This window comes from Dromiciops gliroides, chromosome 4, assembly GCF_019393635.1.
Source record: "Dromiciops gliroides isolate mDroGli1 chromosome 4, mDroGli1.pri, whole genome shotgun sequence".
NCBI classification, from domain to species: domain Eukaryota; kingdom Metazoa; phylum Chordata; class Mammalia; order Microbiotheria; family Microbiotheriidae; genus Dromiciops; species Dromiciops gliroides.
This window is the reverse complement of record NC_057864.1, coordinates 198,001,421-198,019,671: the sequence shown is the minus strand read 5'-3', so window position 1 is coordinate 198,019,671 and position 18,251 is coordinate 198,001,421. Positions and strand designations below refer to the sequence as shown.

The following is an 18,251-nucleotide window of genomic DNA, read 5'->3' as shown; positions in this document are numbered from 1 at the left end:
GCCACCCTTATTACCTCATTATTCTTATATTATAATTATATATATATAATATATTATTATTGCAGACCCTTATCACCACATCCTTTAGAATTGCACACAGTAGCACAAGTAGAATTGGCACAGTAGCTTGCTGGTTGATCCTCCTGCCCCAAGCCTCTTTCTTTCTTTCTTTTTTTTGGTGGGGCAACGAGGCTTAAGTGACTTGCCCAGGGTCACACAGCTAGTGTCAAGTGTCTGAGGTCACATTTGAACTCAGGTTCTCCTGAATCCAGGGTTGGTGCTTTATCCACTGTGCCACCTAGCTACCCCATCAAGTCTCTTTCTAATCCAATCCATCTGCCAGGCAGCTGTCAAAATGATCTTCCTAAAGCACCAGATTACTCATCAATGGTTCCCTCTTACCCCCGGGATCTAATATAAAATCATCAGTTTGGCTTATAAAGCCCTTCAAAGAGCTCGGAGTCAAGATGGCTTTATGACCTTCTCATATAAACAAGTCACTTAACCTCAGGGAGTGGATTCAATGACGTCTAAGGTCCCTTTCCTACCTTAACACGTAATTTATTCTGTGATTGGTTGATTGGTTGATTAATAGGTAGGGAGGAGTCTCCAGATAAGATTGTAATCTCTTTAAAAGCAAAACATCTTTGGGTGTTTCCACCCCCCCCCACCCCCCCCCCCCCACCCCCCCCCCCGTTGCCCAGAACCAGTAACTACTGATTAAGTGGTTCCCTGGAACTGAATTTGTCACAGTGCAAAATGAGGGTTGTAAATGATCTTTCCCTTCTTTCTTTCTTTTTTTTTCAGGGTAATGAGGGTTAAGTGACTTGCCCAGGGCCACACAGCTAGTGTCAAGTGTCTGAGGCTGGCTTTGAACTCAGGTCCTCCTGAATCCAAGGCCAATGCTTTATCCACTGCGCCACCTAGCTGTCCCTGTAAATGATCTTTGATAGGTTCAGAAGCAGCCACGAGTGAATTCTGGAGGGTGAGTGTCAGAAAGCCTTTTTGTCACTCTGCAATGTATTTGCAGACAACTAACTAACATAGCCAGAATATGTCTAAAGCCAGCATAGCCCTTCCTGCCTCACCATACCCCTACCTCTTTACCGAAGGACCATGAGATCCCTACCGAGTAAGGAGTGATTCTGGTGAGGCAGCTACATGGCCCAATGGATAAAACACAGGCCCTGGATTCAGGAGGACCTGAGTTCAAATCTGGCCTCAGACACTTGACACTTACTAGCTGTGTGACCCTGGGCAAGTCACTTAACCCCCACTGTCTCACCAGAAAAGAAGAAGAAGTGATTCTGGTGATAGTTGAATGAATAAATAAATGAATTGGAGTTTGGGGGCAGTAGCCTACAAAGGTCGGGGAGGGGGCTGGGTTATGAAGGACTTTGGATGCCAAAGAAAGGATTTTGTATTTATCCTGAAGGGGACAGGGAGCCACTGGACTTTATTGAGTTGGGGGATGAGATGATCAGACAGACCCGTGTGCTAAGAAAACCACCAACAGCAGAATGGACGTTGAATTGGAATGGGGAGAGATTTGAGGCAGGCAGACCCACCAGTAGTTATTGCAGTGTTCAAGCATAAAGTGATGAAGGTCTGCACCAGGGTGGTAGCAGTATCAAAGGAAAAGATCACATATTTCAGAGATGTTGCAAAGGTGATATCAACAAGTCTTAGAAATAGGTTGGATATTGGAGGGAGAGGCAGTGAGGAATCAGGGATCACACTGAGGTTGGAAAGTTGGGGAACTGGAAGGGGAAATTAATTCTGCAGTGAAGTCATTTCGCCAATGGGCCAACCAATGGGCCAATAACTACAAGTTTGGGGGCACCTTGAAAAGGTACTTGTGCTATTGAGAAGAAAAGAAAGGTAATCCCAGAGGGAGTGTCACACTCCAACCTCTTCCCTTCCCCTAAAAAATCAAAAGCCTTTGATCATGTTACTGGAGAAACTGGACAAATAATTAGAGGCAATGCATCCAGAGGAAAAATCAAGGACAAAAATAGATATCCACAGACCTAGACAGGACACAGAAAGATAGCCACTTGGGGGAAGAAGCCGCTTTAGCAAGTGATTCATCCTCATCACTAACATTTATATAATGCTTTAAGGTTTGCAATGTAAGTGCAAAGCACTCCATAAATAATATCCTTACAACAACCCTTGGGAGGTAAGTACTATTATCCCTATCTTACAGACGAGGAAACTGAGGCAGAGGTTTAAGTATTCTCTCCAGGGTCACACAGCTAGTAAATATCTGAGGATGGATTTGAACTCAAGGTTCAGTGCTCTGTACATTGTGCTGCCTAGCTGTGTGGCATATGTGGCAAAGAAAATGCTGGCGTCAGTCTCTAGAAAAGCGTCAGATTCTTAGAACCTAGCAGAAAGCTACAGCTAAGAAGAATTTTATTAGGCTTCCACAAAGGGAGAACATGTCTTCCAGTGACAGGACTTGCAAAGTATCCCTTTGTCACATGTGAACCTTTTGCATGTGCCTCAGGACCTTTGTGTACTTTTAAGTCTGAGTCATCTCTCCCAGGGACCTTGCATAAGCAAGAGAAAAATAAATGCACGCCTGATTAGGGGTGAATGGTTTTGCACCAACTGTCATTTGTACTTCGTTCTTTTTCTTTTATTTTTTTGCGGGGCAACAGGGGTTAAGTGACTTACCCAGGGTCACACAGCTAGTAAGTGTCAAATGTCTGAGGTCGCATTTGAACTCAGGTCTTCCTGAATCCAGGGCCAGTGCTTTATCCACTGTGCCACCTAGCTGCCCCCTTGTCCTTCATTCTTTGAAGAGGACCATGACATCCGGGTGATGTCATGAGCTGCAGTGAATTGGATTTAAGTGAGGAAGGGCTGTGCAAGGTCACCAACCTCTCCAGAGTCATCTAGGTCCAGTGGCAAGATATAAATCAGGATGACTAGAACAGTTATACCATCTTAGTAAATACTCTTTCTAAAATCTAATTGATGGGGCAGCTAGATGGCGCAGTGGATAGAGCACCGGACCTGGAGTCAGGAGTACCTGAGTTCAAATCCGACCTCAGACACTTAACACTTACTAGCTGTGTGACCCTAGGCAAGTCACTTAACCCCAATTGCCTCACTAAAAAAAAAAAAATCTAATTGATGTCTACTGACTAGCTAAAGTTAACAGGAAGCACACAGTTAGGGGCAATTTAGCCCCTTGAGGGTTCCTCTTAGAATCCTGAGAGTAGTAGTACTGTAGTAGCACTGAGAAATCAGCCTACCAACATGAGTGGGAGTTGGGGAAGTGACTTCAGAAGGAGTATTACGTAAGTATAAACAAAATAAAACCAAGGCAGTTTTGGTTTTGGGAAAGCACTAGCAGCTGAGTCAGACAGTTTCATGTAGGTGGCACCTGAGCTGAGCCTTGGAGAAAATTAAGCATTCTAAGATATGGAGGTGAGAAAAGGAACAGTCGGTGCAAAGGTATAATGGAGTTGTATGTAAGAAAAAGCAAGAAAGCTAGTTTGGCCAGATTACAGAGTGGGCAAAGGGGAGCAATGTGCAATAATGCTGGAAAGGTGGGTTGGGAATAGCTTTAAATGCCAAACAGACTTGGAAGTACCTTGAGGTGGAAGGTTATTGTTTGTCCTTCATTCTTGAACAGAACCATGACATAGGGGTGATGTCATAACTTTCAGTAAATTGGATTTAAGTGAAGGAGGTGGGGTGCAAGGTCACCAACCTCACTCTCTCCTCCAGAGCCATCTGGGTACAGTGGCGAGATATGTCAGGATCATTGGCAATGGCCCCAGATGTTTAAGGCCAGTTGGGGCTAAGTGACTTGCCTAGGGTCACACAGCCAGTAAATGACTGAGGTGAGATTTGAACTTAGATCCTCCCAACTTCAGAACCACTTCTGTATCCACTTTACCACCTAGCTGCCCCAAGTCTGGGGAAGGTAATCCCAGAGGGAATATTATACTCCATTCTCCACTCCTACTGCCCTCTAAAAACATTCATCAAGTTTTTGGAGAGACTGAACCAATAGCAAGCAATGCTTCCAATAAACATCAAAAATGTTTATATTTTATCTTGAACATAATAGGGAGCCCTTGGAGTTTATTGAGTAAGGGTGTGACCTGGTCAGTAATGGTCAGGCCTGTGCTGCAGGAAAATCATTATGACAGCTGAGTAGTTAACTGGAGTGGGGAGAGACTTGAGCCAAGGAGACCAATTGGAAGGTTATTTCAATATTCCAGGAAAGAGGTGAAGAGGGCCTAAACTCACTGAAGTGAGCAGAGTAGGAGCTTTGATTATCCCATTTTATAGTTTAGGAAACTAGCGCTTAAAGAGACAGGGGACTTACTCACTTATCATTACAGAGGAAGTATCAGAGCCAGGATCCTGACTCCAAGTACAATAATGTTTTCACTATACCAACCTGTCATTGACTTTATTTACACATTGGCCTCAGCTTATGGGGATATCTCCACCTCCCCTTTGGTAGTGCCTTACAAGGCGTGGCTCTCAAACTGGAGGTAGGGGTGGGGGTGGGGGTGGGGTTGAGGAACAACCCTTTCCTCTTCTGGAAAGGTCCAAGGTTTGTGCTGAAGCTGCTGGACGGGAGTCAAGCTCAGATGGATAAGGTGGGGCTGGCTGGTGATATCATTGATGAAATCAGTATCATCTCCCTGGAAAAAGTCTATAGTGGAGTCAGTAGGGACTGGAGGGAAGGACCTGGCCAATGGTGTAACATTAGGACTAAGGATGAGGAATAAAATTTTATTTTATTTTATTCAGGTTCTTTAAATTTATTTTATTTTATTTTTGTGAGGCAATTAGGGTTAAATGACTTGCCCAGAGTCACACAGCTAGTAAGTGTTAAGTGTCTGAGGCCAGATTTGAACTCAGGTCCTCCTGAATCCAGGGCTGGTGCTCTATCCACTACGCCACCTAGCTGCCCCAGGTTCTTTAAATTTAATAAATAAAAGGTGTGTGTTTGTTTTTTAATAGTTATGAGGTGCTGGGAGTAGAATGTCTATATGCTTAGGAATGACCAGGCATGGACCTATTTGTACAATGTACCCATCAAGCCATGTTCATCCCAAGTGAGAGAACAACAAGAGTACAAAGAAGGAGGCAACTGGTGGTGCTGCAGATAGAGAGTTGGGCCTGGAATCAGGAAGGCCTGGGTTCAAATCCTGCCTCAGATACCTACTAGCTGTGTGACACGGGCAAGTCACGTGACCATTGTCTGTTTCTGTTTCTCCATCTATATGATGAGAATAATAACAGCCTGTAACTCATAGAGTTGTTGTGAGGATAAAATGAGGTTATAGTTGTAAAGTGCTTTGGAAACCTTAAAACACTTTATGTTGTTGTTCATTTGTTTTCAATCATGTCTGATTCTTCACGACCCGTTTGAGGTTTGCTTAGTAAAGATACTGGAGTGGTTTGACATTTCCTTTTCCAGCTTCTTTTCCAGATGAGAAAACTGAGGCAAGCAGGGTTAAGTGACCTGCCCAAGGCCACACAGCTAATACATATCCGAGGCCAGATTTAAACTCTGGAAGATGTTTCTAATTCCAAGCCCAGTATTCACTCTATCCACTTCACCACCTAGCTTTCCACCCCACCCCATCCTCCAAAAGAGCACTTTATAAATGCTAGCTATATTAAGGTTGTAATCTTTTAGACTGTGATTTTCCTTCCCTGGCAATAGATTTGTTATCCTGAAAAATCACCACAGACTGTTGATACCTGTTGATAGGCCCTAGATAGGAAGGTGTTCCATCCTCTGCCACCCTATCTGAACATGCCAAAAAGAAAGTGCTCCCTTTGAACTTCATCATAGACACCAACTCACAGAGGTCAAAGATTGATGTTTGCAGAGGACCCTTACTAGATATAGAACTGGAGATATTTGAATGAAATTCACTAATGCATCATGAGGTATGATGTGATTCTAAATGTGAGGCCTTGCTAGGATGAATGACAAAGGCCATCAGTTTGGTGCCCTGAGACTCAACTGGAACACGGGATGAGAAGCAGAACGGCTTCCCGGCTCTTGAGGCTTTTCCTAGTCTTGGGTTTTCTTTCTTCATCTTCCAGGTTTCTGTTTCCTGAAGGATCTAGGCCAAATCAATGTGGGGTAGCTAAAAGTGGTTTCGGACTGACAACATCCAAGGGTTTTGATAGTGCCCTTCTTCTCTGGCATACAGTATGGAAGTAAAGATATTCTGAACTACATTATCTATTATCTCACTTGTCTTTCAGAAACATTGTCTGCCCAGAGAAGGCAACAAACTAATTTCTTTCTCCTCTTCTTTCTCTCTCCTTCTTCCTCCTGTTCTTTCCTATCTTCCTTCCCTCCTCCCATTCTTCTCTCTTTTTTTTCCCCCATTTCTCTTCCTCCATTTTCTCCCCCATCCCTCTTTTTGCAACTTTCTTTCCAACCTCTTATACTTCATCTTTACATGGCTCTAGGAACTAGGATTAGGGAAAACTGGGGTACAGTAGAGATTTACCTGAGAAAGTATGACTATATTACTGGGAATAGTACCTGAGAACAAGTGCCTCTCTGAGACAGCCTAGACTCATTTATTATAGAACTCTATATGCCATCTATCGGCTATAATCACCTTCCTAGCACCAGAGGCCACAATTGTCCCCATTGGCTCTGCAGCCTGTACCAAATGACACTGCCAGAAAGGGCAAACATGGTGTATGCACAAGAAGCAGACATCTGGTATAAACATCACCTGCAATGCCATAGAGACGGACTAGTGCATCCCGAGTTTACCTCTCACTGCCTGTTAACACCTCTCAGAAGGAAAGCATTCCACTGGAAGAATTCAATTCAGATGGTCCAAGCAGAAAATAGCAAAGCCCTGGGGCAGATGTGAAATTTTTTTCATTCTATTTATTGGAAGGAGTTTCTTTATGCTGACCTAAATGCTTATAAGTTGGCCAATGTTGACAAACCAGTTGTTCTGCCAAATTCATTCCCAGACTGAGGGGATCCAGGACTGGCTTTTGTTGCATCTCTGCAGGAGCCCCAACTGCTAAAGGTTCATGCTTTTTGCCTAGCAGGACCTGACCATCCCACATAGCATTCGAAGAAAATCAAGACTCTAGCAGCACCCTGAGAGAAGGGCTACTAGGTTTCACTGTAGTATGTAGCTATGTCACTAGAAATATACGCTTCAGGGGAAGCAGTGGTTATTGGGGAATACTGGTGCAGGGAATCCCGTTTGGTGAGTGTAAATCAGTACTGACCAGTTATAGGACCACAGGTGTGAAGTCGGATGAGAAAACGGACCAGTAGGACAATGTATCCTGTGAACTCCAACCACTGTGAAATAGGATAATGCAGGAATCCTTCCTGATCAAAACTGGGATGTTAGCTAATAGTCTCAAACACATATTTGGTGTGACGTTTCCCAAACCGTTTTGAATGTTGTGACAACAGGGGTGCTATGGGAAAAAATTGATGAGATATTAAATGCTATGGTAATAAGGGCTTCTGGCAGGTCCGGGGGTGTGTGTGTGGGGAATGTGTGTGTGTGTGTGTGTGTTTCCCAATGCTAAGTTCATATCCCTGATGCCAAGAACTTACAGGTTCTATTGGATGCAACTGTTCCATTGAACAAATTATTCTGTGAACCACAGGCCTAGTGGAAAGACTTTTGCCAGACAGCCTGAATACTCAGGTTCACTTCTTCGCTGTTCAGCTCCCTGAATGTGGGTTTGGGAGCCTTTCATTGGGAGGTCCTCCAAGTACTGCATCTCAGGTGACTTAAGTGACATAACACCCATTCTAAAGAAATATGTGCACCAAATGATTACCAAGTTGATTATTTAGAATCAGCTCCTCTGAAGAAAACCATTGACAAAGCAACTCTCTAAATTGGGAAGCTGCGTCCTATTTAAAGCACTGGGAGGGGGATGAATTGAGAATGCCATACTAAAAGACAAAATACAGCATTTTCTAAATGAAACCATCCCAACATAGTTAATACTCTGGTAAAGATATTTCCTAAGTCCCATATTGCACTTCTACTTGCTCTGGGTTATAGTTTATTCAGTAAAATATCATATAAGAAAAAGCTAATAAAAAGGTAAAATTATCACTACTTTTGTGGCCTTTTTACAACCCAGTATTCTCCAATGGTTTTGTCTTCAGATGCATAGTGAATTTTCTTCAAGATTATTTTTGATTCCTTTGCTTGTGTCTCACCTTAACCCAGAGAATGGTTTAAAATTACCTTGTCCTTGCACATTTCTTGATTTCCCAATAGGTCTTTTCATTATTCTTCAGGCAGTTAGATGGCATAGTGATAGAATGCTGGGCCTAAGACCCAAGTTCAAAACCAGACATGTATAAGCTGTATGACCCTGGACAGATCACTTAACTCATTTGCCCCAGTTTCAACTATAAAATGATAATTTTAATAGCATCTACCTTCCTAGTTGTTTTTTTTTTTTTTTTAACTGAGGCAATTGGGGTTAAGTGACTTGCCCAGGGTCACACAGCTAGTAAGTGTTAAGTGTCTGAGGCCGGATTTGAACTCAGGTACTCCTGACTCCAGGGCCGGTGCTCTATCCACTGTGCCACCTAGCTGCCCCTTCTAGTTGTTTTAAGGATTAAATGAAATGTGCTTCTAGCCTTGTCTCGAAATTAATGCTGGCTGACTCCTGCATAACAGTATTTTTGCATTCTATAGCCTCACCTTAACCAAACCAATGTCATACCATCCTTTGGAAATAAAGTGTAAAATTGGATTACACAATTCATAGAACTCAAGAAGCTTGGAGGTGTGACACAGAGTAGGTATGGAATTTGAACCCAACTCCAAATGTTGCAAGTGTTAAAGTAACTGCTAGTAATAAAAATGGGTTTGAGAATATTTTAGGACAAGAATTAAGAAAAGCTAAAATAGAGCACTCCAGTATAAGGAGCTGCATTCTACTCTAATTCATGCATTATCCTTTGTTACTAATTAGCTTTAGATTTAGTGTATTAATTTGTTTACTCAGAGACAGATGAAAAACTTCGAATCATTGCATAATCCAGTGTGGTACACATTCATCTAAGGGAAATAGTATGTTTTAAAAAAAAATAGATTAAGCCATCATTAGTGATAAAGTTCCATTCTGTGAATCTCATTTTATAGAATTAAGCATCTAACAAAATCATGCATTACTCATCGAAACTTAAATTTTCTTATCTTAGTATATAGTTGTTAAAAATAAAACTTGAATTTGACTTCATGACCATAAACACCCTATGACAACCCAGTGCAGATGGAAAATTTAAGGGTGAAATGAATTTACCTTTTGGGGGGGGGGAGTAGGTTGGAAACCTTGACAAAATTGCGTTTTTAATAGGACTGGCTTCAAAATTAGTTGAGGTCTGATTAAGATAGAACATCCCTAGCTGTCATTTCAACTTTAAGACTGGTGCCCAGCAGCTAGTCTTTCATGTCAAAAAGCCATTCCATTGTCCCTGGACTACAATTTTGTCCTGGATTTCAAACTTTTGTGAAGAGACCCCAAAATTCTTCAAACCATAAACGATGCCAGGGAATAGACTAAAAAACCAAAAACTTATTTTACTTATTGACTGTCATTCCCCCCCCCATTCTAGAATTTGATGAATTTGCCTTATCTCCCAAGTAGTAATGTCTAAATTGACCAAGAAATCAAAGTATTAGTTTAAAATCAACTGTGTTAACTTCTAAATAGGCTCAAAAATCTTTAATCCTTCTATTGGTAGCTAGCCTCTAGTATAATACAGGAAAAACATTGAGCATAAACAGAAAATTAATGTTCAGCTATGGCAATGGAACAGATCAATTTAGTAAGACACCTCTTAACCACCAATTTCTTTCATGCAATATTAATTACTAAACATTTCCAGATTTGTCTATCTATAAATACAAGAGTTCTCAATTTACCTCCACAGACCCTTTTAATGCAACCCATTTAACTTGATCTATGTAGTACACTAAAAATTAAAGACTAAACCAAATCAAACAGATTTGCAAAATATAGTTTGATCAATACAGGGAATTCTGCTAAGGAAATTCTCTTTTACTAAATGTGGATGAGCAACTATAATAATTTTGTCTTGAAAATTGGAATACTCAGCCAAATGACTTGCCCAGGGTCTCTCCTCCCTGTCAGGTGTTACTTAACCCAGGAGGGAGGAGACTCGGTCTGCTCTCTATCAACCCTACTGGGCTGGAATTAAAGTTTTCATACAACATCAAATTTAGGTTTTTGACACGAGTTGGGATAAACAAGTTTATTTGTAAATTATTTTAGTCAACATACATAATTGACCTAAAAACTTCAATAGAAGGATAAAGTTTAAAACCACTTTGAAGTTCCTAAGTGATTTTTTTCTGGATGGTCATACCAGATGGACCCTAACCCCACAACCATCGCAATATTTTCATGAAAAAGTTTGAAAATGTATTGCCCTCCCCCATCCCCAGGCAAGTTACTCTAAGGGTTATAATACATACTTCACCCGGCAGATAATTTCTATCTCCTCTATCCCTTGTATCCAATCTAGTAACTTAAACGATTCAGCTTCCCTTTGGTTAAAAGGGAAAAACCAAACCTATAAGACCAACCATATATCACTATTAAGAACTGCTCTAGATAATTTGCAAGTATCAGGGAGAGGATGCTGGTGGAAAAGTTTGTAGTTTAAAAGAGCCCTTATAAATAAAATCCTAGGTTATTATTTGCACTATCAGCTAGAAGGTTGCTTAACATGTGGTAGAATGAGGACTTATGCAAGGTACAATGCTGAGTAGAACAGTACTACTCTGATGTAGAACAAGTGAAGTTTAGCTAGGAGAAAGCCAACTGGACTTTTAATTACATCTCAATGACAAGACTCCCCACAGGTGAATGTAAAACATTTAATTTAAAAACGTTGACACTACAATATATAAAATAGCTATTATAAATGCACATAGTGTATTCTATAGCTGCCAGGTTTATGGTTTTTTTTTTCTTTTTTTTTTTAGGAAACTGTAAGTTACACTGTGGTTAAGACTTGTATATTATCACCCTCTGAAAAGCCCACATTCTATCACAGTGATGTATGGTCAGACTTAACAGCCCCAATTGTTAAACACTTGGATCAAGTCATAACCAGTTTTATTGCAAAAGGACCCTGTACACATTTATATCAATTCTAGTACCTTACGATTTTAGCTACCCAACAAGTCATTAACATACAGAAACATGCATCATGAGAAGCAAGAAATATCACCCATCCCTTCTGCATATTAGCAACTTGTCACTCCTGAGCAACAATGCTCACTCACATCACTGAGGTCTGTGAACAGTCACTTTTCGCATTCATCCTGAGTGAAAGATGGAATGACGTAAGTACAAATGCAACATATTATAAACAATTTCTTACAAAAAAGGTCACAAATTAAAACCAAAGTATTTTACAGAATTTACTACAAAACACCATAAAACTGCCTTCACTTAAGCTCTTTCTCCCCGTATCCTGCGAGCCAACTGGATATCTTTGGGCATGATAGTGACTCTCTTGGCATGGATGGCACACAGGTTAGTATCTTCAAAGAGACCCACCAAATATGCTTCACTAGCCTCCTGTTAAAAAAAAAATAAAAATCACACTATTAGACTCCTTTCAAATCAAGTGTCAAACCTTCCTACCCCCCCCATATGAAAAATTGTTTGATTTTTACCTGAAGGGCACCAATAGCTGCACTCTGGAACCTCAAGTCTGTTTTGAAGTCCTGAGCGATCTCCCTCACCAACCGCTGGAAAGGAAGTTTCCTGATCAAAAGCTCTGTTGACTTCTGGTAACGGCGAATCTCACGTAGGGCCACAGTACCAGGCCTGGGTGGGGGAAAAAGCCAAAAACAATCCCAAATTCAAATTCATTCCAACAACTCTAGCAACTCTCCGCTATGGTCGATGAAATCGGAAATAAAGTCATAACCACCCAGTTACTCCCCTCACTGCCCCCCCCCCCAATTCTGGAATAGCGCCTGAAATTTCAAAGAAAACAAAACAGAAACAAAAACCACCCGTACCGGTAACGGTGAGGCTTCTTGACCCCGCCAGTAGAGGGGGCGCTTTTCCTGGCAGCCTTTGTAGCCAGCTGTTTGCGGGGAGCTTTCCCACCAGTGGACTTACGAGCAGTCTGCTTTGTACGGGCCATCTTGTCTTACCTAAAGAGAAACAAAGTCTCGACTAAGATCTCGAGACGAGCTAACCTCTCTTTTTCCCTCCCTACCCTGGAAGGGGCCCGCCGCGTCCCCTTGCCGCCCGCCTAGATGATCTCCCGACATCTCTGCCGTATGGCAGCAGATGGCCGGGCGGGCGCGTCGCCTCCTCCCCCCACCCCCCTCCTCCCATGACTCAGGCTGCCAGCAGAGGCGGCCTCCCCTGGAGGGCGGGGAGGAGTCACTTCCCCTCCTCGACAGGCGGAGGCCCGGCTGCCCGCGACAACTCGATGCTGGGGGCTTCTGAAACACCGGCCGGGAGAATAAACTGAAGCGCGACGCTGAGGCGGAAAAAGCCGGGAGGTTTAAGCTGCCTATTCCGCGCTGCTCCACGACAACCGCCGAAACAATCTGCCCGGCGCCGGCCACTGGCGGTAACTGCGGCAGCCAGAGGGGCAAAAAGGCCTCGATCGATGTTTAAACCCAGTAAGAAGCGTACACCCACCGGACGAACAGTCGATGTTTCCTCCGCTGGATTCGCTGGGGATACCGCCGCTTCAGCCCGCTCTGCGATGCCGTTGACTCCGCCTCGCTCCGAGTAACTAAAGTCCGGGAACACTCCCGCTCCGATCAACGACCAAACCGCTCTGCGCTCGACACCTCCCCTCGACACCGCGTTTTTTATACTCACGCCTCACGCTGCGTCGCTGCGTCATAGGCATCTTATTTGCATACATCAACGACTCCTTCCATTGGCCAGCGCGTTCGCCGACGCGCTGACATCCCCCGACACAAAGGCCGTGCTCCAGCCCTGCTTCCTGATTGGTGAAAACACAGGCCATTGATTGGCTGTTAAAGTAGCGTGGTGATTGGATACTTGGGAAGAAGAAAGGACGAATCAGGATTTCCCCTTAGTTGGCCACTCTGATTGGACGAAATAGAGCTATGTTTGGATCCTTCCCTTTGTTGCAAAGCTCTACAATAGAAAGTCAATGCAAATGAATTGTATTTGTCAGGCTCAGGCAACTGAAAGAGTCTTCTCGGTGAGAGCCTTAAGCGTATTTACCTTGAGGTGATGTACTGCAGTGTTCGCAGTGCATCTGTAGAAGAGACTAAAAGCAACTGCTACTTTGAAATATCGACACACAAATATGGTCCAATGTAAAATTAAATTTGTAAATGTGGCAGGTCACAATATTTCATACATTTAAAAGCTTGATTTCATCTGGTGGAAAATCATAGTTACAGAGCAGGACAAATCATGTTACTGGATATTCTATACACAGTCTTTTATTAACAAAGCATAATGTGGGAAGAGGGGTACAAAAAAGAAACAGTGGCAATTGATGACACTTGTAAATGTGTTACTTTGTATATCGTGGGTTTAGACCAATGTCTCTCAAAATACCTCGAGCCATGATTTTAGTAAAAAGATTAAACAAGACTTTATGAGCTAATATATTTCCTCAATTATGTAATAGTTGAGGACGTTCAGAGATGAAGAAATCATAATGTAGTAGCTGAGTGTACATGTGAAGTTAATGAGATAGCCAAGCTCAATGTGTACTCTGGTGTTTGTTTAATGCTACACCCTGACGATGACTACCTCTGAAGAGACCTGGCAACAAACCTCACCCAGCCGAAGTTGTCTAAGTTTGTCTCTCATTTCTAGTAGCCTGACCTTCAGAGATGGGGGACTTCAAGATTCCCTCCCAGGACATGAACCAGAGGCACCAAACCACTCATGTTAAGAAGTGGTGCCTCAAGCACCAAGTTCTCTTTTCAAACTCCTGTGAGTTCAATTATCGTCTGTAACGATTGGAACGTCTCTATGCAGATGATTCCCAGCACTTAATAAATGTTTGTTGAATGATTCCCAGGTCTGTATATCCAGTCCTAGCCTCTCTCCTGAGCTCTAGTCCTGCCTTTTGGACATTTCAAATTCCATATATCTGAAACAGAGCTTATTATCTTTTGCCCCAAATCTGTCAAGACTTCCCAATTACAATCAGAGATACCATCGTTCTCCCTGTCATGCAGGCTAGCTAATCTGTTGCCAAATCTAGACATTTCTGTCTTCATAACATCTCTCATATTGGCCTCCTTTCCACTCACCTAGTTACCACCCTAGTACAACTCTCCCCCTCCCCCATCACCTTTTGCCTAGACCACTATTGTTGTTCAGTTGTGTCCAACTCTACTCCAAACTCTCTTGGCAAAGATACTGGAGTGGTTTGCCATTCCTTTTCCAGTATGTACCCATTTTACAGATGAGGAACTGAGGCAAACAGGGGTTAAGTGACATGCCCAGAGTCATGCAGGTAGTGTCTGAGGCCATATTTGAACTCAGTTCTTCCTTACTACAACTTAGCTGCCCCTGAAACTTCTAATTGGCCTCCTTGCCTCGTTTCTCCCCACTTCAATCCATCCTCCAAATAAATGCAGATTCTGACCATATTGCTTCCTTTCCCAATAAACTCCAGTGGCTCCCTATTATTTCCAAGATCAAATATAAAGCCCTCTGTTCGTTATTTAAAACTATTCACAAGATTTAGTAACTGATCAATACAAATGCTCAATCACAACTCCAAAACTGAGTTTTGATATAAAAGTCGATCTTACTCCAGGTAGAGATGGACTCAGAGTGCAGATTGAAGCATATTTTTTCCTTTATTTTTCTTGCTTTTTGTTTTCAGAATACAGCTAATGCAGAAGTATGTTTTGGATTATATATATGTATCATATTTCTTGTTTTCTCAATAGGAGGAGTAGAAAGAGGGAGAGAATGTGGAACTGAAAGTTAAAATTAAATTATAATAATAAAAAAAAAGCTATTTACAACCAGGCCCCTTCCTACCTTTGTTTCTTATACTTTACTCCCCCAACCCCCATACCTCCAGTATGCCATAGTGGCATGTTCCTTTAACCAAACATTCCATCTCCTGTCTCTTTGTCTTTGAACTGGGGTCACTCCATGCCTTGATGGTAGGGATGGTTTTTGCTTTTCATACTTAGTACAGTATTTAGCACATAGTAAGCACTCAATAAATGTTTGTTGAATGACTAATGGATTTACACCCAGCCTGGCAAGATTCAAACAATAAGGCTCTAATCCACTGGCATGGCCACCAATGATAGTCTCAATCTCTCTTTTTCCCTAGTACTGTACTTAAAATTTTCCTAATACTTGAGAAATAACAAAACCTTTACAATTCACTCTTGGGGGCAGGAGCCCTAGTCAAATGATATCATATCCCCAACCTATGGCTAGCAATTTCTTCCTCTCCTAATCCCAGTGACACTAAATCTCTTTTGTTGTTGTTGTTCAGTCATGTCTAACTTAGTGACCCCATTTGGGGTTTTCTTGGCAGAGATAATGGAGTGGTTTGGCGTTTCCTTCTCCAGCTCATTTTACAGAGGAGGAAACTAAGGCAAACAGTTAAGTGACTTCCCCAAGGTCACACAGCTAATAAGTATCTGAGGCTGGTTTTGAACTCAGGAAGATGAGTCTGACTCCAGGCCTAGTCCTCTATCCACTGGACCATGTAGTTGCTAAATCTCTGGGTACTAAGTGAAAACTACTCCTTTCCCCTGTCACCACTTCCCATTTTCTCATCCCTAATTCACCTCAGCCCTACTGCTCTTATGTTTCAATCCAACACTTCCTGCCCCTTTCATATGTCATATTTCATACACTTACCTTAGACCTCTTCCTCTCATATTCCTTTCATCTTCTGACATGTACTGAAACTTGGCTCCTCCCTTCCACCTTAAAAAAGAAGAAGAAGAAGAAGAAAATACCACATTCCTGGCCTTTTTCTGTACACAGACACTGTACTTCATGACCATGGAACATTAGTCCAGGAGAAATACTAATCATAAAATCATTCATTTAGAGGTAGAAGGAATCTCAGAGGTCATCATACCCATCCCCCTCATTTTATAGACAAGGAAACTGAGATTTAAAGAAGTTAAATGACTTGTCCATGGTCACATAGTTAGAAGGCATGAGAAATGGGATTTGAACCCAGGTCTTCCCGACTCCCTACTACAGCATTTTTTTTCTATGCCACACTGCCTCTCATGCCCTATTCTTCTGTGGTACCTCTCTGGGCTACCAACAAGCACCTGCAATTTGGGGGTTCCTGCAGAATGACTGCCCTAGATAGAATACACAGGAACCCTTCCACCCCCTTACTCCTCTTGACTTGGCTCATTATCAGAGTGGAGGTGACTTCCTTGCCACCCCCCCCCAAGTCCAAGAAAAGTAAAACCATATATCAGTCATGTTAAAAAATGTGTCTCGGGGCAGCTAGATGGCGCAGTGGATAGAGCACCGGCCCTGGAGTCAGGAGGACCTGAGTTCAAATCCGGCCTCAGACACTTAACACTTACTAGCTGTGTGACCCTGGGCAAGTCACTTAACCCCAATTGCCTCACTAAAAAAAAAAAAAAAAAATGTGTCTCATTCTATATAGTTGGTCTATCACTTCTCTGTCATGGGCTTGGTGGTATTCTTCATCATTGGTACCAAGGAATCATAGCTGATAATTGGGTTGATCGAAGTTCTTAAGTTTTTCATAATTGTTTATTTTTATAATGTTATCAGAGTATAAATTGTTCCTGTTCTGCTCACTTTCAGTCAACACCAGTTTGTACTTAGGTTTCCCTTAAACCATTCTCTTCATTGCTTCTTATAGCATAATAGTGTTCCTATTACATTCATATACCATAATTTGTTTAGCTATTCTCCAATTGATGGGTACCCCATTAGTTTCCAGTTCTTTTTCCCACTACAAAAAGAGCTGCTATTTGGGGGGGGGGCAGGGCAAAGAGAGTTAAGTGACTTGTCCAGGATCACACAGGTAGTAAGTGTTAAGTGTCTGAGGTCAAATTTAAACTCAGGTCCTCCTGAATCCAAGGCCGGTGCTTTATCCACTGCACCACCTAACTGCTCCTGAGCTGCTACTTTTTGTATATCTAAGACCTTTTCCCTCTTTCTTTGATCTCTTTGTGTCAGCTTACTTTTTAATATAGTCCCAAGCATCAGTGGCTGATGCTTTTAGCTAATCACTAGAAGTTCCTTGGTGTCAAACACATTCATGGTTATGCCCATCAGGTTGACTGAAGAACTTCTACCTTGTAATCAGGTTGTAAGAAAACTCCTTAATACTTTCTTTACCCTCCCCAATAACACTTAATACTGTCTCTTTGCTGTAGTCTCTTAGCAACCATTCCTATTTTGATGAGTGAGCTCTATATAGATGTTACCCTATCCAGATCCTTGAGAATAGGTTATTGTCTCTTCTTTCTCAAGGAGTTCAGGTAGTTCAGCCTCCCTCTCCTAGCCAATTCTTTTTTTGGGGCGGGGGAGGGTGAGGCAATTGGGGTTAAGTGACTTGCCCAAGGTCACACAGCTAGTAAGTGTCAAGTGTCTGAGGCCACATTTGAACTGAGGTCTTCCTGAATCCAGGGCCAGTGCTCTATCCACTGCGCCACCTAGCAGCCCCCACCTAGCCAATTCTGACAGCAATACTACAGGATATTAACATGACCTTTATTCTCAAACATCCAGTTCATTAATTTCTTTTAGTCCCCTTTACACCTTTAAGACTCCACTTGAGTAAGACACAGGAATGGTGACATCCTTGTTCTCATCATCACCCACAAGTGTTCATTCATTTTCAAGAATTCTGAAATCTCTCTATGTAATCATCACTTCGTGTTGTTATCTTTTCCAATGTCTCACTCCTCCTAAACCTGTTCAAACCCGAACCTCAGTGTTCTTCCAAGCTATCACACTGGCTCTGGATTCACTTTCCTCCTTTCCCAATCTTACGCTGTAGTTAAGCAGTTAAACTTTATGCTGCTACCTTCTCTTGACATTCATGCCTTGTCACACCCTAACTCTGGATTACCCATCAACCCCTTCTGCTGCTTCTCCAGTACACAGACACTTCCATGAACATGTATTCTGGCTAGGGGACTTCCCATTGAGGATTGAGGCTGCCTTCTGGCCATTTTTCTTGGGGAGAGGGA

At 42.4% G+C, this 18,251-nt stretch overlaps 1 protein-coding gene across 1 annotated transcript; it reads right to left on the bottom strand.

The window, feature by feature from the left end:
• Positions 1-10,986: 10,986 nt before the first annotated feature.
• On the bottom strand, positions 10,987-12,876 carry LOC122753038 (histone H3.3A). Its single transcript, XM_044000113.1, has 4 exons — positions 12,718-12,876; positions 12,081-12,218; positions 11,730-11,883; positions 10,987-11,631 (listed from the first exon to the last, which is right to left on the bottom strand). The coding sequence occupies exons 2-4, from the start codon at positions 12,206-12,208 to the stop codon at positions 11,503-11,505; spliced, it is 411 nt and encodes a 136-aa protein (XP_043856048.1). The 5' UTR covers positions 12,209-12,218; positions 12,718-12,876; the 3' UTR covers positions 10,987-11,502.
• Positions 12,877-18,251: the final 5,375 nt, after the last annotated feature.

Coding starts and splice junctions, on each gene's coding strand:
- LOC122753038 (XM_044000113.1), bottom strand. CDS start 12,208: ATGGCCCGTACAAAGCAGACTGCTCGTAAGTCCACTGGTGGGAAAGCT. Junction 11,884..12,080: donor AAGAAGCCTCACCGTTACCG/GTACGGGTGGTT, acceptor TCCCCCACCCAG/GCCTGGTACTGTGGCCCTAC. Junction 11,632..11,729: donor CAGCTATTGGTGCCCTTCAG/GTAAAAATCAAA, acceptor TTTTTTTAACAG/GAGGCTAGTGAAGCATATTT.